Below are 22,355 nucleotides of genomic sequence, written 5' to 3' on the forward strand. Positions count from 1 at the left end.
TAATACTCCTGGAATTGATTTTTGTGAGGAAGTGAGATAAGAGGTATCATTTTATAGATTTTTTTCATAAGGATACCCTGCGGTCACAGAACCTTCATTGAAAGACCATCTTTTCTCCGTTGCTATGCGATGCTACCTTAATCGTAAATCAAGTGTCTCGTATGTGATAAAAACGTAAAGAAAAGCAAGGAAGTGACTGTCATAAAAATCAGGCTAGTAGTTTCCTCGGGAAGGAGGCATGGGAGTGTATTTGAAAAGGGCTTGTCACTTTTCTGCTTTTGATCTAACGGTGACCTATCTTTTCAATACTTTTATTTGCCTTTGTTTCCTATTTCAGAATAGAGCTGTTATACTTCCCAATAAAAAGGCTAAGACGGGCGCCAGCATCTTTGCAAAGGGAGTTTGTGGTTGTTCTCAGCTGGGAAAGCTGGCGCGAGGGGCAGAGCGGGTGCGGAGTCCAAAAGAGGCAAAGCCAAGACGCAGCGGGTGCACCGGGGACAGGGACGCGCCCACGACGCTCCCGGACCCCCGCTTGGAGGGGCCGCAGTGAGAGCTTCTGGGACAGGTGACAGCGCAGTTCCGTCCGGAGATAAGCCACACGCACAGCCAGCCGTCCGCGGGGACAGCCCGCCCAAAGGCTGCCGCTCGCCTTTAGCGCCCTGCTCGCCCCGCCGCTAGAGGGAGTCCGCCCCGCAGTGGACTCGAGAAGCGTGCTGCGCCGCCGCGGCCTCTGGGAGGGGGCGGGCCTCGGACGGCCGCTGGGCATTCTGGGCCAGCGCTCCAGCCGCGTCAGTGCGCACCACCCCGTAGCGGAGAGCTTTGTGCTCAAGCTCCCCCTGCAGGTCCGCGGTGGAGCCCGGGAGCAGTAACGAGGCCGCGGCGGAGCCGGGGAGAGCCCGGGTTTCGGAGGAGTAGCCAAGGTTAGGATCAGGCCGGCGAATGGGTGGCTGAGCGGCTGCGGTGTGGAGCCCTGGGGTCTGTTCCCGCGGTTGCCGCGATCCCCGGGCGGGAGCGGCCCCCGGGCAGCGGCTTGTCGTGTCTGCCTTCGCAGGCCGGACTCCTGTGGGTTCTGGCCCTTTCGTGGAGGTCCGCTGGGACCTCTTCCCGAGGCCGGCGACCCCTTGCTGTCATTTCCGGCTCCTCCAAGACATTGTAGGGAGTGCTCAGTAAACTTGAGGACGGGCTTGGAATTGCTGGGGCGACAGTGGTCTGGGGCCGGTGGAAAGGTCCTGGCTGAAGGCAAGCGCTGTCGGAGCCCACAAGTCCGGGCTGCGCCGAACAAGTCAGAACGTAGAGGGTGAAGGTAGTGGCAGTGCCACAGGCAGCAGGAACCCATCAGAGAAGAAAAACCTCTCACCTGGGGTCTTTGCTCAGCACCTGGGCCGAGGTTTGGGGCTGGAAGAGGGAACTGGCCTTGGAGCTCCTGGGGGACTTTGGCTATTTTTGATTCTCTTGTTTGCAGGGAGCGAGGATTGAATTAAGTAACTACATCCGGGGTGTGGAGAAAACGAAGAAGTCTTGGAGGATTTGATCCAGGAGAGAGGCAAGCGTTACCTAGCTTCTGGGATGGGCAACAGCCTGTGCAGTGTGGATCAGAGAGGAGGAAATGCCACAATGTGAGGGACTGGACAGGTGAGAAAGGAAAAGTCCCCATTCTACCACAGCAAGGCACAGAGTTGCTAATCTGGATTCTTCAGTGCAGACCTGGTTTTTCAGAGCTCCTTTCTCCTCCCCGACCCCTGTCATTTCAGCATTCTGCACTTCCTGGTAAGGGGAAAGATCAGCCAAGTCCCAGGGGAATAGAAGTTTCTTCTCTCCTAAAGTTTAAACTCAATTTGTCAAAAGGAATAGAAATGCTATCCCGTCTCTTCCTTGGGTAGGGGAAGGAGATCCACATTTGTTGAATGCTAGTATGTTTGTTTTGTTTTATCACTGTTTTGAGTAGCTGAGGACAGTTGGAGGGGATACTGTGTCAGTAGCGTCAGGAAAACAAAGAACTTGCTCAAGAGCACTCATAAGGCAAGTGGCATATTACTGAATACTACTGACCTAGTCAGGATTAGGTTTAGAATCTAGATCCCCACGACCCCCAGACTCTTGACACTATGCTGGTATTTCCCAAACATTACATTCATTTACCACCTGAGAATTGTTGCCATTCCTGTGTACTACCTGTATTGTTATTTGCATGTTTAAAATTTTTTAATTTCATTTATTTAAAGACCACACTTGTCCTAAGAAACACTCTCCATGAAATGATGCATTGGATTTATGCATTTGAATATAGCTTTATATGCTAAGATGTGTCTAAAAATGTTGAAATCATTTGAAATCATCTCATGTGAACCATGTGAAATCATCTCATGTCAGAAAAATACAAACTGCATTCGGAGACAATGTGCTGTATTATGCCCTTGGCTGGAATTTTTCTGTGCAGGAAAGTCCAGGCAACACATCTGAGTCTAAATTGCTCATCCCCAGTGTATTGTTTTCTTCCTTTAGATGAACAGTTTCACAGAGAATGCCTCCTTTTTGTTTCTTCTCTACAGAACATTTTGCTTAACCTGTTCAGGGCTACCCTATTCTCAGTATGTAAAACGAGTAACAAAGTTCATAACTTTCAGGAGCTTACTCTCTCTCTGCCTCTCCTTCTCTCCCCCCCCCACCCCCACCCCAGGGAGTTAGTACAGACACATAGAATAATCTAAATCACTACTGTCCAAAAAGAACATTTCTATAGTCAGAGGAATGTTCTATGTCTTTGCCTTATAATGTGATACCCCCTAGCCACATATAGCTACTAATTACTGGAAATGTGCCTAATGCAGCAGAGAAATTGAGTTTTAAATTTTATTTTATTTTAGTTAATTTAAATTTAAGTAACTGTATGTGGCTGGTGGCTACATATTGGCCAGCCCAGATCTATATATTTGAAATAAAATGTTTTCAAGGTCAGTTGATTTAGATTTAGATTTAGTGCCCTCCCCCAGCGGGGAAAAACACCCAAAGTGTACATGTTAATTGCCATTTAACTTCATTTTCTTGACAGAAGATGAAGATTCTTTCCAACTTTCAGGGACTTCATGGTCCAAATAACATTACTCATTTTGAAACTGTCATCATCCAAGGCACATTTATAATTTGAGACACTTAGGTAAATGTGCGTCTTCTGTGTTTTATTACTATTGAAGTATCCTCTAAAACAATAACTTTATAGGATATAAGCAGAAATCTTAGCATTGCATTACTTTTGTTCATTGCAAATAACTTCTCTGCCAGCTGTATGTGTTTTCTTTCATTAGGGACATTTAGACTATTTAAAAATGAGTTAAGTACAACCATAGCAAATATTAATACCATTTTCAATATATCAGTTCTTAAGTTTTTAATATGGAATTTGGTGCATTCAGTTTCTTCATTGCTTAATAGCAAAGAGGAAATTTAGTTCATAGTTATCTCAATCAGTTTAAATTCTGTGTCAGATTATTTTCCTGGCACCCAAAGTCCAATACTGGTGGACTGGTCATACCTTGTTTTGTTTTGTTTCTAACCTATGCTAGGTTAGATATGTGAGATTAGGAAGAAGGCTTAAAAAGAGTATCTTTACAAAATAGTTTGCCTAGTTTCTTAGGATTAAAAATGTTTGAGAGACAAAACAAATCAAACATAACGTGTGGTCTTTGTTTCCTGATTTAAAGAAAAGCTATTTAAGACATTTTAGGGCCGCTGGGGAAATTTGAATAAGGAGGGGAGTATTAGGGAATTATTGATTTTGTTAGTTGTGATAACAGTAATGTAGTTAATGTAGGAGAATGTCTTTATCTGGAAATGAATGCTGAAGCATTTATATCTGAAGTGTTAGATCTATAGTTTACTTTAAAATAGCCAAAAATGCACACATGAAAAATGCAAATACAGCAGCATGTCAACAGTTGTTTATCTAGGTGTTGTGTATATATATAGATGTTCATTGTTCTATTTCTTTGTGTGAATTTTTTTTGTAGTAAAAATTAAAAAAAAAAAAGAGTACCTGTCCCACAGTAGAGTAGTGAGATATTGGATGTGAAGCACTTGGCTCAATGTCTAGCACTCAATAACTGCACAATATTCAATATTATAGCAAATACTGTAGTATTTTATTAGTGCTTATTGACAGATATTTTCCATCATAAGCTAATTTCTTGTGGAGAGAAAAAATAAACTTAGTGGGAAACACCAATTTCTGTTAGGATAATTTATAAAGTCAGTAAGGATAAAGTAAAACCCACCAAGAGCTTTTCCTCCTTGCCATTTCCTTAGTATATTTCAAATCTTGAAAGCAACTGATTTCCACATGTTGCTGTGAACGTCCACTCTCATGACTTCATGCTATTACCTTTTTTTTATAAGTTTATTTATTTTGGGAAAGTGATAGCAGGGGAGGGGCAGAGAGAGAAAGGGAGAGAGAGAATTCCAAGTAGGCTCCGTGCGGAGCCTGACATGGGGCCCGAACCCACAAACCGTAAGATCATGACCTGAGCTGAAACCAAGAGCCAGGTGCCCAACTGACCAAGCTACCTGGGCACGCTGTATGCTATTACTTTGTGTATGAGCAGATCTATTGGTATTTGTCTATAGTTAGTCTTTGAATTTTGCTATACTATGTTCCTGAAAACTACATTGTAAAACAGTCATCGTAGAGCTGATTTTTCTCAAGGAATAGTTTGTAATTGAGTTTCATTTTCTTAGTCAAGGATTTTGTATTAGAAGAATCATAAAAGTGGCCATGTTTTTACCAACATTGCTCCAACATTTACAAAGACCTATACATTTCTAAATAATGAAATAATATTCCAAGTCAGTAGAACTTTGAAGCAGAAAAAGCAAACCTCAAATCTCCTTTTAAATGAAGAAATCGAGGCCAATGCAATTCTGTTGCGTTACTAGTTGGTCGTAAATAGCTAGGCTTCTTAAAGAATGTAAATAAATAGTCGTGATTCCTTTTACCTTATTAGAATTTGAAAGTGCTTTGGATAAATTTGTTATTTGGGTAATACATTTCTTTAACATGATATTGCAGGGCCTTGTGCCATGGCAGAGAATGGGGAAGAGGAGACGGGGTCAGTAGAGGCCTCAGGGTTCTCAGACTTGAGTGACTCAGAGTTGCTAGAGTATCTGGACCTGGAAGATACTCAGGAGTCAAGTGCATCACTTAGCAAGCCTGGTCCTTCTTCTGAACTCCCTGGGAAGGATGACAAGCTCACAAGCTTACCAAAATGGAAAAGAGGATTGGATGTCTCATCACCTATGGAGCGATTCCACCTTAAACATTTGTATGTCACTGACTTGTCTACTCAAGACTGGTGTGAACAGCAAATGGTATATGGGAAGGAGCTTCCTGGTTTCTTGGCTCCTGAGAAGGCAGCTGTTTTGGACACCGGTGCCAGCATCCACCTAGCTAGAGAACTAGAAGTTCATGATCTTGTGACTATCCCCACCACCACTAAAGAAGATGCTTGGGCAGTTAAGTTTTTGAATATATTATCAATGATTCCTGTCCTGCAGTCAGAAGGACGCATCAGAGAGTTTCCAGTGTTTGGAGAAGTGGAGGGTGTGCTGCTTGTTGGAGTAATTGATGAGCTGCACTATACCGCCAAGGGGGAACTGGAACTGGCTGAACTTAAGACACGCAGGCGCCCTATGCTCCCTTTGGAAGCTCAGAAGAAAAAAGACTGTTTTCAAATCAGCCTATACAAATATATCTTTGATGCCATGGTTCAAGGGAAAGTGACCAGTGCTAGCCTAATCCACCACACAAAATTGTGTCCAGACAAGCCACTGGGACCTTCAGTGCTGAGGCATGCCCGGCAGGGAGGCTTCTCTGTAAAGTCCTTGGGTGACCTCATGGAGCTAGTCTTCTTGTCTCTAACACTGTCTGACCTCCCAGTTATTGATATCCTAAAGATTGAGTACATCCACCAAGAGACTGCCACAGTGCTGGGTACAGAGATTGTGGCCTTTGAAGAGAAGGAGGTGAGAGGCAAGGTGCAGCACTATATGGCCTACTGGATGGGCCACCGAGAGCCTCAAGGGGTTGATGTGGAGGAGGCTTGGAAGTGCCGGACATGCAACTATGCAGATATCTGTGAATGGAGGAAGGGTGGTGGGGTGCCCAGCTCCATTCTAGAGCCCCTAGCCAAAAAAGTGAAATGAACAGAAGGGCATGCCTTCAGGAACTTTCAGCCTCCCTGCTTCTAATGTACTCAGCAGAGGAAAAGAGGACCAATTTTTGAACTTAGCTTTCATGGAGAATATTCTTATTTTGGTTCTTTTCATATTTTCTCGAACTCTAACCACTCAAGTCAAGACCAAGTTTCAGGGGTGAGTGGGAGGAATCTGAGGTTATAGGTCCCTGGAACTTTGCTGTGAATTGCCAAGAAGACAGTTGCTCATCATGGCTGGAGCAAAGGGCATCCTTCAGCAATCATTGCTTTCCTAAGAAGATCCTAAACTTTCTGTTAAGTCCCTTCCCTGTTTTTTCTTAGTTAACACTTTCTACATTTTATATAATAAAATAGAATGAAATGCTGTCCAAGTCAGTCGAACTGATTTTTTTTCATAATCTCAATCCTTCAAAAATGACCACAATAAATAGTTGTGTCTTACATGTGTAAAACAGAAAATATGAACAAGCATATGCTTCATAGTACTTTCACAATAGCAAAACCTAACCCTAGAAACTGTCCAGGTCCCCATCATCAGAAGAGTGTGGACGGTGTACAGCAACCAAAAGAAACGAGCCACAATGACACACAACAGTGTGGTTAGCACAGTTAAGTGAAAAGTCCCCAAAGGTTACATACAGTATGGTGCCCTTTTTATAAAGGGAGAACCAAAAAATTAAACACATTTTAAGGAAATTGTGAAGATAGTGAAGAGGAATCTCAGTGCATTTTAGAAGATAGTGGAGCTCTTGATTGTGAACATCACCAAAGAGGCCAGAGGAAAGAACGATATGGACATCACCTGGAAGGAAAAGGCTTGTTTATGCAGTCACTACTGGAGAATTTGCATATATAGGTGGAAGGGGGAGAAGAGTTGGCAGGGGTTGAGTTTATTTTTTATTTGTTTATTCTTTATTTTATTCTTATTATTTACATTTTTTTTTTTTTTTTTAATTTTAGAAAGAGTGTGTGAGCAGGGAGGGGCAGAGAGAGAGGATCTTAAGCAGACTCCATGCTCAGTGTGGAGCGTAACGTGGGGCTTGATCTCACAACTCCGAGATCATGACCTGAGCTGAAATCAAGAGTTGGACGCATAACCGACTGAGCCATCTAGGTGCCCCGGGAGTGGAGTTTCTTTTTTTTTTTTTTTTTTTTTTTTTATTTTTGGGACAGAGAGAGACAGAGCATGAACGGGGGAGGGTCAGAGAGAGAGGGAGACACAGAATCGGAAACAGGCTCCAGGCTCCGAGCCATCAGCCCAGAGCCTGACGCGGGGCTCGAACTCACGGACCGCGAGATCGTCGCGGGGCTCGAACTCACGGACCACGAGATCGTGACCTGGCTGAAGTCGGACGCTTAACCGACTGTGCCACCCAGGCGCCCCCGGGAGTGGAGTTTCTATATGAACTAGAAGGTCAAGAGGCAGCAGAACATGGTGAATATTGTTAATGTGACTCCCATGTTCTTTTTTTTTTTTTAATTTAATTTTTTAAATCTTTATTTTTGAGAGAGAGTGAGAGACAGAGCATGAACGAGGGAGGGGCAGAGAGTGAGGAAGACACAGAATCTGAAGCAGGCTGCAGGCTCTGAAGTGTCAGCACAGAGCCCAATGCAGGGCTTGAACTCATGAACTGCGAGATCATGACCTGAGCCAAAGTTGGACGCTTAACCAACTGAGCCACCCAGGTGCCCCAATGTGACTCCATGTTCTTTGTGAACTGGTAAAACCTGGACATTTTTGGAGTTACAGTAGATTACCTGTGGAGGTGTTTTGAGCTACACACAACGTTTCTTATGGACAATGGGAATCTTGGGGTAATAACTCTCATTTACTGAATAAATATTATGTGCCAGGCATCATGCTTAGCACTTTGATGATTAAATCTATATATCCATTAATTATCCCTGATGAGGGAATTGAGGCTTAGAAGGGTTATAAAACACAGTTTGAAAGTGGTAGACTCCAGCCTAGATATGTCTGACTGCAGTGCTTATGTTCTTAACCATTATGCTGTAAAGTATTTCTTGCTGTTGTTAAGCCCCCTACATGGTATCTTATTCTAGGCCCTAGGAAGTTTGGAATCAAATTGGGGGCATAGTAAATAAACTGGACTTTATAGGATCAAGAGTATTAAGCTAACAGTCTTCAAGAAAACAGCTTGTCAGGGTTCTGATGGCATCATGTTGGATATGCTAGAAGGTTTAAAAAGAGGGAAAAGAAAAATAAGTTGGTTTCAGACAGTGACATTGTCAGAATTCAGTAGTTCTGTAATTCAGTAATACCCTGAGCTCTCAAATCCTTATTATTTTTTAATGTTTATTTATTTTTGAGAGAGAGACAGAGCATGAGCAGGGGAGGAGCAGAGAGTGGGAGACAGAATCTGAAGCAGGCTCCGGGTTCTGAGCTGTCAGCACAGGGCCCCATGCGGGACTTGAACTCACAGACCGCAAGATCGTGACCGAGTTGAAGTCAGATGCCCATTCGACTGAGCCACCCAGGAGCCCCACAGATCTTTATTTTAAGTTAACATCTCCTAGTCATCACTTTATGGTTTCTCACAAGGTAAGTTGAGACATCTGTAGTTGGGGTCACCCCAGGATCATTGACGCTGTTCTCTACAACAAATGCTTCCCGGGTTTGCAGCCTCCACATAGCTAATAATGTCATCTTTTCCTTGCAAATTCTGCCTAAAGGTATCTGAACTCAAAATTATGGACCTCTTGAATATTCAGTGAGCAGTTAAATGAAAAGAGATATCATAACAAAGCTATTTCTTGGTTTTTTAAAATTTGCTTCCTTTAGTAAATAATTTAATCTTATTAAATTTGCATCCCTCTGCTTATTTTTAATGAGGAGTTTAATCTTTTAAAATTATTCTTAAAGGCCAGTTTGTTGCATGTCTTTTAATTTTCTCCATGGTGGATTTTCTTTTTTCTTTTTTTTTTTTTTAACATTTATTTATTTTTGAGAGGCAGAGAGAGACAGAGCATGAGCAGGGGAGGGGCAGAGAGAGACAGACAGACAGAATCCGAAGCAGGGGAGGGGCTCTGAGCTGTCAGCACAGAGCCCAACACAGGGCTCGAACCCTCAAACTGCGAGATCATGACCTGAGCTGAAGTTGGACGCGTAACCAACTGAGCCACCCAAGCACCACATTCTTTTTTTTTTTTTTTTTAATTTTTAAAAAATTTTTCACTGTTTAGTTTTTGAGAGAGAAACAGAGCACAAGGGAGGGGGGTGGGCAGAGAGAGAGGGAGACACAGAATATGAAGCCGGTTCCAGGGTCTGAGCTGTCAGCACAGGGCCCGATGCAGGGCTCGAACTCACGGACCATGAGATCATGACCTGAGCCGAAGTCAGACGTTTAACCAACTGAGCCACCCAGGCTCCCCCATGGTGGAATTTTCTGATTAAATAATACATGCTTATTATAAAAGTACATTAAAATGTAAGGAATAAGTTACTTCCTTTAAAATTTTTCAACTATTGCTTTGGTTATTGCTTCTCTGTTTTGTTTTGTTTTGATTCTCTGATATTCATCAGAGAATCCATATGTTTAGAAACCCTGCTGGTGTGGTGAGTGTGACAAGAGCCACAGGTAGAATATAGGCCTTCAAGTTCTTCAGAGAGATTATATGAGGGAAAGGCCCCATAAAGGTGTGAAGAGAGATAAAGGTTTTAGTGATAGCTCAAAACATAACATCTATTAGAGTATAGTAGGAGAGGAACCAAAGAAGTGTGTTGTGCGTGGTAAGAGCTTCAGCCAAAATGCAAATATTTCTTCATGTACATCACAGTCCACACCGGAGAAAAACTTTGTGGTAATTGTGCTGAGGCCTTCAGAGCTCAAGTCTTCATATTCATCAGAAAGTACATCGCAGAGGAGTTTAAGGAGCTTTGGTCAAAGCTTAGATGATCAAAATAATCTTTTCACACATAGGGACCCATGAAAGTCAAGAATGTACCAACGTTTTCAGTCACAGCACAGGTATTCACATTCATTGCACAGGACATATAGGAGAGAGAGTCCATAAAAATGAAAGTAATATAAAATAGTATGGGGCTTTAATACCCCATTTACCTCAATGGATAGATCATCTAGACAGAAAGTCAATAAGGATACATTGGCCTTATGACACCTATTAAATCCATCTGATAGGTGTCATAAGGCCAATGTATCCTTATTGACTTTCTGTCTAGATGATCTATCCATTGAGGTAAGTGGGGTATTAAAGCCCCATACTATTATATTACTTTCATTTAAGAGCACATGGGACATCCCGTAGGATACATCACAGGTTAGGCCACAAGATGAGTCTCTAAATTCAAGATTGAAATCCTATCAAGCATCTTTTGCAACTACTGTGGTATGAAATTAGAAATCAATTACAAGAATAAAACTGGAAAAAAAACACAAACACATGGAGACTAAACACCTGCTGCTAAACAGCTAATGGGGCAATGAATAAATCAAAGATGAAGTTAAAATCACGTTGAGGCAAACGAAAATGGGCATACAACATTCCAAAATCTATGGGATGTAGCAAAAGCAGTTCTAAGAGGGAAGTTTATATTGATATAGGCCTACCTACCTCAAGAAACAAGAAAAATCCAAAATAAATACGTTTATACCTAAAGGAACTAGAAACAGAAGAGTAAGCAAAGCCCAAAGTTAGTAGAACAAAGGAGATAAGAGCAGAAATAGGTGAAATAGAGATTTTAAAAACAATAGCAAAGGGGTGCCTGGTTGACTCAGTTGGTTAAGCATCTGACTCTTGATCTCAGGTCAGGTCATGATCTCACGGTTTGTGAGATTGAGCCCTGCTTTAGGCTCTGCACTGACAGCGCAGAGCCTGCTTGCAATTCTCTCTCTCTCTCTCTCTCTCTCTCTCTCTCTGCTCCTTCCCCACTTGAACTCTCTCTCTCCCTCCCTCTCAAATAAACTTTTAAAATAATAAATAACCATAGCAAAGATCAATGAAATGAAAAATCAGTTCTTTGAAAAGATAAACATAATTGATAAACTCTAGGCCCACTCATCAAGACAAAAAGAGAGGGGGCCTAAATAAAACCAGGAATGAAAAAGGAGAAGTTATAACTGACACTACAGAAATACAAAGGATCATAAGAAACCACAAAGAACAATTATATGCCAACAAATTGGAAAACCTAGAAGAAATGGATAGATTCCTAGGAACATATAACTTTCCGAAACTGATTTATAAAGAAATAGAAAATTCGATAGACCAGGGTGCCTGGTTGGCTCAGTTGGTTACCTGTCTGACTCTTGATTTTGGCTCAGGTCATGATCTCACACTTCATGAGTTGAGCCCCTGCTCAATCTGTACTGATGGCACGGAGCCTGGTTGGGATTCTCTCTCCCCCCCTCTCTCCCCTCCCTTGCTTGCTTGCTCTCTCTCTCTCTCTCTCTCTCGCTCTCTCTGTCTCTCAAAATAAAAAACATTAAAAAAATCTGAATAGACCAATACAAGCGATGAAATTGAATTAATATTTTTAAAAACTCCAAAAACAAAAAGCCTAGGACCAGACAGCTTCATAGGTGAAATCTGCCAAACATTTAATGATGAGTTAGTACTTCTTCTTTTCAAGTTATTCCAAACCATTGAAGAGGAAGGAACGCTTATACACTCATGAGGCAAACAGATGCACGAATAGATGCTCAACGTCAGCTATCAACAGGGAAAATGCAAATCAAAACCACAATGAGATCGCCTTACACCTGTCAGATTGGCTATTACCAAAAAAAAAAAAAAAAGAAAAAGAAAAGAAAGAAAGAACAAGTGTTGGTGTTGGCAAGGATGTGGAGAAAAGGGAACCCTTCCTTATACACCATTGGTGGGAATGTAAAGTGGTGCAACCACAATGGAAAAACATATGGAAATTCCTCAAAAAATTAAGAATAGAACTGCCAGGTGATCTAGCAATACCACATCCAGGTATTTATCCAAAACAAAAAAGCCAAAACACAAACACCAATTTGAAGAGATATATGCACCACCATATTCACTGCAGCATTATTTACAATAGTCAAGATATGGAAGTAACCTTAGTGCCCATCAATAGATGAATGGGTAAAGAAAATGTGATATGTGTACACACACATACACACACACACACACACACACAGGAATAGGGAATATTATTCAGCCGTAAAAGAATGAAATCTTACCATTTGTGACAACATGAATGGACCTAGACAATATTGTGCTACGTGAAATCAATCAGATAAAGACAAATATCATATAACTTCACCTATATGTGGAATCTGGAAAACAAAACAAATGAACAAATAGAACAACAGAAATAGACTCATAGATATGGGAAACAAGTTCTATGACACATTTAATGGAGATAACACTATGGACAATTGTATATTCAGTATTGCAAATATTTATTTAGCACCTATTATGTGCCGGGTTCTACTCACACAAATTCCAATGTGTGGGCTTTCCCCCACCACCAAACAATCCTCTGATACTACTTGATGATAGTGTTAGATCCCACAGGTTGAGGGTTCAGTCCTGCAAGCTTACCCTTTTCCCCCCACTTCAGATGCCCATCACGAGTCCAGATTGTCATCTGTGCTTTTGACTTGCTAGCTATAGAATGGAGGTTCCAACAACCCCTTCCTTAGGTTTGACTAATTTGCTAGGCAGCTCACAAAGCTTGGAGAAACATTTTTATTTTCTAGATTACCAGTTTATTATAAAAGGATATATAACTCAGGGACAGCCATATGGAAGAGATGCATAGGGCAAGGTATGGGGAAAGGGAAAAGAGTTTCCATGCCCTTTCTGGGCCAACACTCTCTCTGTACCTACGTGTGTTCACCAACCTACAAAGTCTGTGAGCCCCGTCCTTTGAGTTTTTATGGAGGCTTCATTACATAGGCACAATTGATTAAGTTATTGGCGACTGGCCATTGATTCAACCTCCAGCCTCTCTTCCCCTCCCCAGAAGCCAGGGAGTTGGGACTGAAAGTTTCAACTCTCTAATCTCCAATCATATGATTGGTTCTCCTGGCAGCCAGCCCCCATGCTTAGGTACAGTACAAAATCACTTCAGTAATATAACAAAAGACACCGCTATTGCTCTCATCACTTAGGAAATTCCAAGACTTTTAGGAGCTCTGAACCAAAAACAGGGATGAAGATCAAATACATATTTCTTATTATAAATCACAGTATTGCCAAACAAAAATATGTGCTTTCATAAACATATATACTATGAGAAAAAGAAAAGGAATAAGAGAAATCAAGGATGGCTCCTAAATTTTTGCTTGAGTAATGAGGTGGTGATGGTGCATTTATTGAACTAGAAGTGCTAGATTGGGGGTGGGAGAAGGCAGGGATTAATTGGCTTGGAAGTGTGAAGTTGGAGGCGACGTTTAGATTTTTAAGGGGAGATTTCAGGTAGGCATAAGGAATTAGGGGTCTGCTGTTCAGGGGAGAAATGAAAGATGGAAATACAGATTTTTCAGTCATCACTCACTCATCATCACATAAATGGTATTTCAAGCCATGGGACTGAATGAGATCATTTAGAGGACAATTTCAGAAAGCAAAGGCCGAAGGTCAAACCCTTGAGTGTTCCAACATTTGGAGGAGGAACAGAGGAACAGAGTTTTAGTAAAGGAAATACAGAAGTAGTCTGAGTGAAGTGGGAGAAACTAGCTTTTATGAGATGTCCTAGAAACCAAGGTAAGGAAGTATTTTATTTTATTTTTATTTATTTATTTTTTCAACGTTTTTTATTTATTTTTGGGACAGAGAGAGACAGAGCATGAACGGGGGAGGGGCAGAGAGAGAGGGAGACACAGAATCGGAAACAGGCTCCAGGCTCCGAGCCATCAGCCCAGAGCCTGACGCGGGGCTCGAACTCACGGACCGCGAGATCGTGACCTGGCTGAAGTCGGACGCTTAACCGACTGCGCCACCCAGGCGCCCCGATAAGGAAGTATTTTAATTGTGTTGAATGCTGTTGAGGTCAGATGTAATGAGGACAGAATTGGAATTTAATTGGTAACTTGACAAGATCAGTTTTAGGAGAGTAGAGTAAAGAAGCTATTAGAGTGGACTGCAGAGAGAATTGGAGGTGTGAAGATGTAGACAGCAACAAGAGGCAGCTCTTTAGAAAGATTTTTCTATGAAGGAAAGTTAGGAAATGGTGCAGTTGTTCAAATGGGCTACAGGTTAAGAAAGGATTTTTTTTTTAATTTTTTTTTTAACGTTTATTTATTTTTGAGACAGAGAGAGACAGAGCATGAACGGGGGAGGGGCAGAGAGAGAGACACACACAGAATCTGAAACAGGCTCCAGGCTCTGAGCAGTCAGCACAGAGCCCCACACGGGGCTTGAACTCACGGACCGCGAGATCATGACCTGAGCCGAAGTTGGACGCTTAACCGACTGAGCCAGCCAGGCGCTCCAAGAAAGGATTTTTTTTTTTTTTAAGATATAAAAAAACATTTTTATGACATTGAAAATGCCAATGAATACAGTTGCTACTAATATCAAGTGGGCTGTTAATGCTACCAAGCAATAGTACTGTATTTCCTTAATCCATTCACTCTTCCACATTCTTCCCCCCCCCCCCCCCCCTTAACGTTTATTTTTGAGAGAGAGAGGGCTCACAAGTGTGGAACAGGAGGTGCAGAGAGAGGGAGACACAGAAGCAGGCTCCAAGCTCCGAGCTGTCAGCACAGAGCTCAACAGGGGACTCAAACCCATGAACCATGAGATCATGACCTGAGCCAAAGTCAGACACCAACCGATGAGCCACCCAGGTGCCCCCACTCTTACACATTCCTAAATAACATTAGAATCTCAGATGCCATTGATTATAAGATGCATAATTATTTCACATACTTTCAAAGAGAAAAAACATGCTGCCAGTTAAACTATAGCATGCCATCATTTGTAAAATACCAGTTTTGCAGATGTTCAAATATGAAAAAAGTGTATATTAGAATCAATGTCATACAGTATTACTTTTCTCTCCTCAAATCTCCAATACCTTCTCCCTTCCTTCACTTTCAGCTTCCTATTTAACTAAGAAAATACAAGCATTCAGAAGAAGATAGGCTCATTCTCCCACCACTAAATCTGTATCTCACCTGTACCTGTAAATTCTGTCTCCCTTTTTATTTTAATGGATGAATGGTCCACATTCACAACTGATCCTTCCACAGTGTACTGAATCCCATCCCTTTTCTCCAGAAGGACTTTTCTTCCTGCAACTATCCCATTTCTCCTGTATTCTCCCTCTACTGTATAATTTTAATTAGCATGCATACTATAATTTCTTCCATCTTAAAAAAAATTCTGGACCCCAAATCTATATGCAACGACAGCTTTCTTTTTCTACTCATCTTAAAAAAGCCAAACTTCTTAAAGGTACTGCCTGTACTTGCTTTTCACACTTCCTCTCTTCCCACTCTTATCAAATTCCACTCATTCCACTCTTATCAAATTCTTATCAGATTTTATTGAAATTCTACCACTACGCCAAAATGGGATATTTCTACAGCCTCCACAATGTTAAATCCAATGGTCAATTCTTAGTGATCATCCTACTTGACTAATTAGCAGCATTTAATACTGCTGGATTATTCCCCACTTCTTGAAACATTTTCTTCCCTTGATTTTGCAGAACCAAACTCTTCTACTTTTACATCTGTCTCACACCTTATCCCTTCTCAGTCTTCTTTGTTGGGTCCTCCGCTTCACCTTTTTGGGACCTAAGCTAGTGCATTGCTAAAAGAAACTGAACTAAGGGTAGATTATTATCTTATAGTGCTGATTTAGATTTTCTAGTATTTAAAAATTCTGGTGTCTTGTATTTTTAAACGAAAATGATATATACACTTCCCTCTTATAAATGAGCTTGGCTCTCATGGAAGTCCCAGAGATACCAACCCAGGACTCTCCCTACAAAGAGGCAGAGGCCTCTGAAGCCTTCCGGAAACGAGCTCCACAGGCCTATGGGAAATGTAGTCCCCTAAGAATAGCCTGCACCGCGGGGGGACCTGGGAACCTGGGCGGCAGTTACTTCCGCACACGCGCAGTGGGGCGGTAGCCGGTGTTCAGTAATCTTCCAACCTGCGCCGCGTGAAGGGGGAACGGGGTTTTCTCCCCGAGAGCCTGTGGGAGATCTCTGTAATCTGATCTTTTAGAACCAAAGATGGGAGTGTGGTGGTGAAAGACTGGTAGGTATGACTCTGCGGAGCTTGGGGACGTAAGGGAAGGGCGGGGAGAAAGATAGGCACCAGTTTATTGGCGTACCCAAAGGAAGGTAAAACTTCACAACCCCCACGTGCAGCGATTTAGTGTTTGGATGTGTGGGTCCTGTCCAATTCTGGAGTTCAGAGAAAGCAAGAGAAGGGGCTAACTGCCACTCAAGTGGGTTCCCGGATCCCGAGTAGGGATGGGGCAGGCTCAGTTTGTATTCCTGCCCTTGTAGGTAGAGATCACAGTGCAGGAATATGTGCTTCAGGCTTTACCTTTCCTGGTTACAAGAACATCGCTGGCCCTACCAGAGCCCGCAAAAGGCAATATTAAACCATTCCAAGGGATCTAGGAAGTATTTCTAGAGAAACTTGCCATGTTCTCAGTATATTCTCACAATTGTCTGAAGTAAGTGTTCTCTCCATTTTGCATATGAATTAACTGAAGCTGAGAGAGAGGTTAAGTTACTTGCTTATACTGACAATAAGTGGAAGAGCTGAGAGTCGAACCAGACGAGTTTTACCGAATTTTATTCTGGCGTTTTGTTTGTTTGTTTTTGAGTATAGTTGACACGCAATCTTACATTAGTTTCTGCTGTACAACTTAGTGATTTGACAAGTTTTACCTTGTGCTATGATCGCCACAAGTGTAGTTAGGACCCTGCAAAAAAAAGAGTTGTATTTATTCTCCTTTTGAAATATTTGAGCAATGAATGCAGAATAAATTTTGATTTGTAGTCTTTTGTTGGTGTTGTTAATAGTCTTTGGTGAATTTGCAGATCTTCCAGTGAAGACTGTGTAAATAAAGCTGTCCCTCTTGCATATTTTAGCCTTTCTATGGCCCCAACTTTGCTGGTTTAAATTCTTAAAAAACTATACTGGCTCATAGAAGATGGTGAATTTCCAAAGAAAGAGAGAGAGACAGATTTAGAATTTAAACTGAAGGCTCTGTCTTTAAAAAAAAAAAAAAAAAAAAAAAAAATTCCTGGATCCCTCAATCCAGCCTTCTCAAGAAAACCCAACCTAATTTGAGCTCTCTTCTCCCAGCTTCAGAGCAGAGACCAGAGAGTCACAGGAAGGACTGACTCCAGAGATATACTGAGTTTCAGAGTTTCAGAAACCAGGGTTTTAGTTAGTTTTTAGACTTATTTATTATTTTTTTTCTTAGGATAAAATTTGGGGAAGAAAAAAATGTCACTAGTTCTAAGATTAACAACTTGCCATTAGATCAGTAGGACAAAAATGTACAACATACTTACCTAAATTTCATAGATTCATAACAGATCCACCAGTAGAGTTCGGCACTTATAAAATATGGACTTTCCTGACATCTAGAATCGTCATTCTCTCACTAGGTGACATTTACTGAAGCTGCAATGTGAGTCTTTCTTTTCTAACTTTTTTTTTTTTTTGCATGAGAGAGAGAACATGGGGGGAGGTGCAGGGAGAGGGATAGGGGGAGAGAGAGAGAGAGAGAGAGAGAGAATATCTTAAGCAGGTTCCATGCTCAGCACAGAGCCTGATGTAGGGCTCAATCTCACAACCCTGCGATCATGACCTGAGCCGAAATTAAGATTCAGACGCTTGGCTAACTGAGCCACCCAAGCACCCCAAGAGTTCTTTTCTAATAGTGCCTCTTTTCTTTTCTACATTGCGTTTTGGTTTTTCATGTCTTTCTATTCTTTTTCCTATTTTTACTTTCATAGATCTGTGTGTAAGAGCTCCAGAAAATGATCAACTTCCAGGTAGGTATCCATTTATTGAGTCATTTAAAACTCTCAAAAATCTATATAAAAAGGACATGTATAGACATGTATAGGGAAAATATAGATTGAATAGATCAGGTGCAAAAGAAAATTTAGAAAATTGATCAGTTGATATCCACGTCACAGGGTCTGTACATAGTTGGAATAAATTTGAGCTGCATATGTGTACCCAGTCTTTATAGCAATCACAGAAAATGGATAGTCAACCAGTTAACGTATTGGTATTGTCCACAAAGATAAAGGAAACAATCCCTTAGAGAAGTAAAGATTTTCCTGATGCAGTTCTCTGAAGAAAATATCTTATAATGGGTTTTCATGGAGATAATGGTAGAAATAATATTCACAGGGGTGCCTAGGTGGCTCAGTTGGTTAAGCTCTGACTCTTGATTTCAGCTCAGGTCGTGATGTTGTGGTTTGTGGGTTTGAGCCTTGTGTTGGGCTCTGCACTGCTGACACTCCACTGTGGAGCCTGCTTGGGATTCTGTCTCTCCCTTAATCTGCCCCTCTCCTGTTCGTGTTTGTTCTCTCTCTCTCTCTCTCTCTCATAAATAAACTTGGGGAAAAAAGTTTAAAAAAAAGAGAAATAACATTCATAGCAACAACCCTGTGATAAATATAACATCACATTTTATATAGCATGCTGTATTTCTTAAAATGTTTCCTAGAGTAAGCAAAGAGCTTAGTGCCAATAAGCAGCACTATGCGAACTCAGTTTGTAAGTTCAGGTACATATCTTTTTTAATATTCTTCTGGAACCATAAGTAAATCTTATATCTTTTCCAGCGTCTGCTAGTATTCTTGAGCATTTTCTCTTCTATGTGAATTTTATTTTATTTTAGTATTTTTTAAAATGTTATTTATTTTTGAAAGAGAGAGTGAGCAGGGGAGGGGCAGAGAGAGAGGAGGGCAGAAGATCCAAAGCAGGCTCTGTGCTGACAGCAGCGCGCCCGATTCAGGGCTTGAATTCAAGAACCGGAAGATCATGACTTGAGCCAAAGTCAGATGCCCAACCAACTGAGCCACCCATGGGCCCTGTTCCATGTGGACTTTAGAATTAGCTTGTCAGGGTCTATAAAGGAGTATTTTAGGTATTTTTATTGTGATTGCAATATATGTTTCCATTAATTTGTAGAAAATTCATTAGTTTTCAATAATGTATTCTCTAATGTTTCATATAGGTCCTTCTTTACATTTTTATAGGTTTGTTATTATAATTCTTATACATTTCTCGTATAAGAATTTCTTGTAATATTTATTCTTACATATGGTTTAAGTTGCTGTTGAGAATGGGATGGATCTTTTTTCATTGTATTTTCTAATTGGTTATTTTGGTGTATAGGAAAGTATGCATTTATCTATTTGACTTTATGTCAACTTACAGAACTAATTTTTTTTAATTAAAAAAAAATTTTTTTAAATGTTGATTTACTTTTGAGAGACAGAGTGCAAGCAAGGGAGGGGCAGAGAGAGAGGGAGACACAGAATCCGAAGCAGGGTCCAGGCTCTGAGCTGTCCACATAGAGCTTGATGCGGGGCTCGAACTCACAAACTGTGAGATCATGACCTGAGCCGAAAGTCAGACACTCAACCAACTGAGCCACCCGGGTTCCCCCTGTTTCTTCTTTAAAAATTAAAAAAAAAATTTTTTTTAATGTTGCAGAACTCTTATTGAGTTCAAGATTTTTTTAGTTGATTATTAGGTTTTCTAGGTAGACAATCATACACTCTTCAAATGGAGTTTGTTCCTTACTGCTCAATATGTATGTCTTCATGTTTTTTCTTGTCTTATTGCAATGGACAGGGTTTTTTGGGAACTATAATTTTTTAAAAATGTTTATTTGTTTTGAGAGAGTGTACATGTGTGAGCAGGGGAGGGCCAGAGAGAGAGAGAGGAAGAGAGAGAATTCCAGGCGGGCTCAGTGCCTCCATCACAGAGCCCAACCTGGGACTCAATCTCACAAACTGTGAGATCATGACCTGAACTGAAATCGAGTTGGATGCTCAACTGACTGAGCCACCCAGGTGCCCCAGGAACTATAAATTGCTAGCGAGTATCTTTCTGTTCCAATTTTAATGGGAATGTTTCCAGTGTTTCATTGTTTCCTCTTGTATTTTGGTAAATAGTTTTGTTTTGTTTTTTGTTTTCTTGTTTTTAATCAAGTTAAAGATTTTTAGCTTGTGAACATTGTTTTCATCAAGTGGAAACCTTTTTTCTTATATGTTTTTTTAAAAATATGTGTTGGTTGGGGCACCTGGATAGCTCATTCAGTTGAGTGTCCAACTTCGGCTCAGGTCATGATCTCATGGTTCCTGAGTTCAAGCCCCACATCAGGCTCACTGCTGTCAGATCCTCTGCCCCGCCCCTGCTTGCACTCTCTCAAAAATAAATAAAACATTTAAAAAATAAAAAAAATAGATAAGTAAATAAAATACCTGTTGGTAAAATAATGTTTTATCTTTAATATAGGAATTGAGAGAATTTCTAATATATTTCTCAATATTGAACTATCTGTGCATTCATGGGATAAATCCTACCTAGTCTTCTAACTTTTTAAAGGGCCAGATGGTAAATATTTTAGGCTTGAAGGCCATACAGCCTCTGTGGCAGCTACTCAATTTTAACTTTGCATCTGAAGCAAATGAGTGGGTATAAATATTCCAGTAACACTTTATTTACAGAAACATCAGGCCGGGGTATGGGTTGTAGTTTGCTGACCCCTGTTCTATATGGTTTTAACTATGTCTTTGTGGTAGACATGTAGCCACATGCCTTTTTAATTTCAGCTTAAGTTAGTTAAACATGATTTTAACATTACGGTTGAGAGGATATATTTTATTATGTAAAAAAAGGTCTTATATTCTATTTTATTATGGTCAGGTGAATCTGACGTGTTAACCTTATAGCCCTTCTAACTTATATATATTTACTTTGTAGTATGTAATAGATTGTAAGATCTCTGAGACCAGTAACATTTTTATTCTTTTTTGTATCACTAATACAGTGTCTGGTAGGTCCTCATTAGACATTGTCTGAATGAATGAATGAAGAACATATAAGCAGTATTTTAAATAATTTTATTGAGACATAATCACATATTACAGATTGACCCATTTAAGATATATACAACTCCGTGGTTTTTAGTCTGTCCATGAATTGTAAAACCATCTCTACAATCTAATTTTAGAATATTTTCATTACCCTCAAAAGAAACCCCATATTGGCAGTCATTCCCTATTTGTCCTATCCCCAGCTCTAATTTATTTTCTGTTTCTATGGATTTGCCTTTTCTGAACACTTTATGTAACTAAGACAATATAATATGTGATCTTTTTTGACTAGCTTCTTTCACCTAGTAACACTATTTTCAAGGGTCATCAATGTTACACGTATGTCAAATAATATTGCATTATATGGATATACCTCATTTTGTTATTCCATCTATTCATCAGATGACGGATACCCATATTGTTTTCACTTTTGGCTATTAATGAATACTTCTCTATGAACATTTGTCTACAGGTTTTATATTTTTAGTTCTCTTAGGTATATATTTAGGAGGGATTGCTGGGTAATATGGTTAATTCAATGTTTAACATTTTGAGGAACTATAAAACTATTTTCCATAGTTGTTGCACCATTTTACAACCCCACCAGCAGTGTATGACAGTTCCAGTTTCTCTACATCCTTGTCACAACTTGTCATTGTTTGTCTTTGATTTTAACAACCCTTGTGGGTGTGAGGCAATATCTCATTGTGGCTTTGATTTCTATTTACTAATGATGTTGAGCATCTTTTCATGTGCTTCATGCTCATATGAGTGTCTGTGTCTTTGGAGAAAATCTGTTCAAATCCTTTGTCCATTTTTAAATTGGGTTGTCTTTTCACTGTTGTATTGTAAGAGTTCTTTTTATATCCTAGGCACAAATTTCTTACCAAAATATATGATTTACATGTATTTCATCCCATTCTGTGGGTTGTCTTTTCACTTTCTTGATGGTGTCCTTTGAAGCACATATTTTAAATTTTAGTGATTTCCATTTTATCTATTTTTATCTTTTGTCACTTACACTTTTCCTTTCATATCTAAGAAACCATGGCCTAATCCAAGCTCATGAAGATTTACTCCAATGTTTTCTT

General features: G+C 40.5%; 2 protein-coding genes across 7 annotated transcripts in view; both read left to right on the forward strand.

Annotated features, from left to right (window-relative positions):
* Positions 1-1,463: 1,463 nt before the first annotated feature.
* EXO5 (exonuclease 5) lies at positions 1,464-6,568 on the forward strand. 3 transcript variants are annotated; one of them, XM_042951610.1, is made up of 2 exons: positions 1,464-1,543; positions 5,060-6,568. In XM_042951610.1, exon 2 carries the CDS (start codon positions 5,071-5,073, stop codon positions 6,190-6,192), a length of 1,122 nt encoding a protein of 373 aa, XP_042807544.1. In that variant the 5' UTR covers positions 1,464-1,543; positions 5,060-5,070; the 3' UTR covers positions 6,193-6,568. The 3 variants fall into 3 exon arrangements, with proteins under 3 accessions (XP_042807544.1, XP_042807542.1, XP_042807543.1); XM_042951608.1 differs by lacking the exon at positions 1,464-1,543 and adding an exon at positions 1,551-1,632; XM_042951609.1 differs by lacking the exon at positions 1,464-1,543 and adding an exon at positions 1,631-1,767.
* Positions 1,543-22,355, forward strand: part of ZNF684 (zinc finger protein 684) — a 29,607-nt gene continuing 8,794 nt past the window's right edge. Inside the window, exons 1-3 of one of the 4 annotated variants that reach the window (XM_042951603.1) lie at positions 1,543-1,632; positions 17,723-17,828; positions 18,157-18,195. In XM_042951603.1, coding sequence (XP_042807537.1) covers positions 18,181-18,195 — 15 coding nt within the window. In that variant the 5' untranslated portion in view covers positions 1,543-1,632; positions 17,723-17,828; positions 18,157-18,180. Of the gene's footprint in view, positions 1,633-8,679; positions 8,767-16,303; positions 16,433-17,722; positions 17,829-18,156; positions 18,196-22,355 lie in introns of those variants that run through there. The other 3 variants (XM_042951605.1, XM_042951607.1, XM_042951606.1) reach the window with 3 other exon arrangements.

Source organism: Panthera leo, chromosome C1 (genome assembly GCF_018350215.1).
Source record: "Panthera leo isolate Ple1 chromosome C1, P.leo_Ple1_pat1.1, whole genome shotgun sequence".
NCBI lineage: Eukaryota > Metazoa > Chordata > Mammalia > Carnivora > Felidae > Panthera > Panthera leo.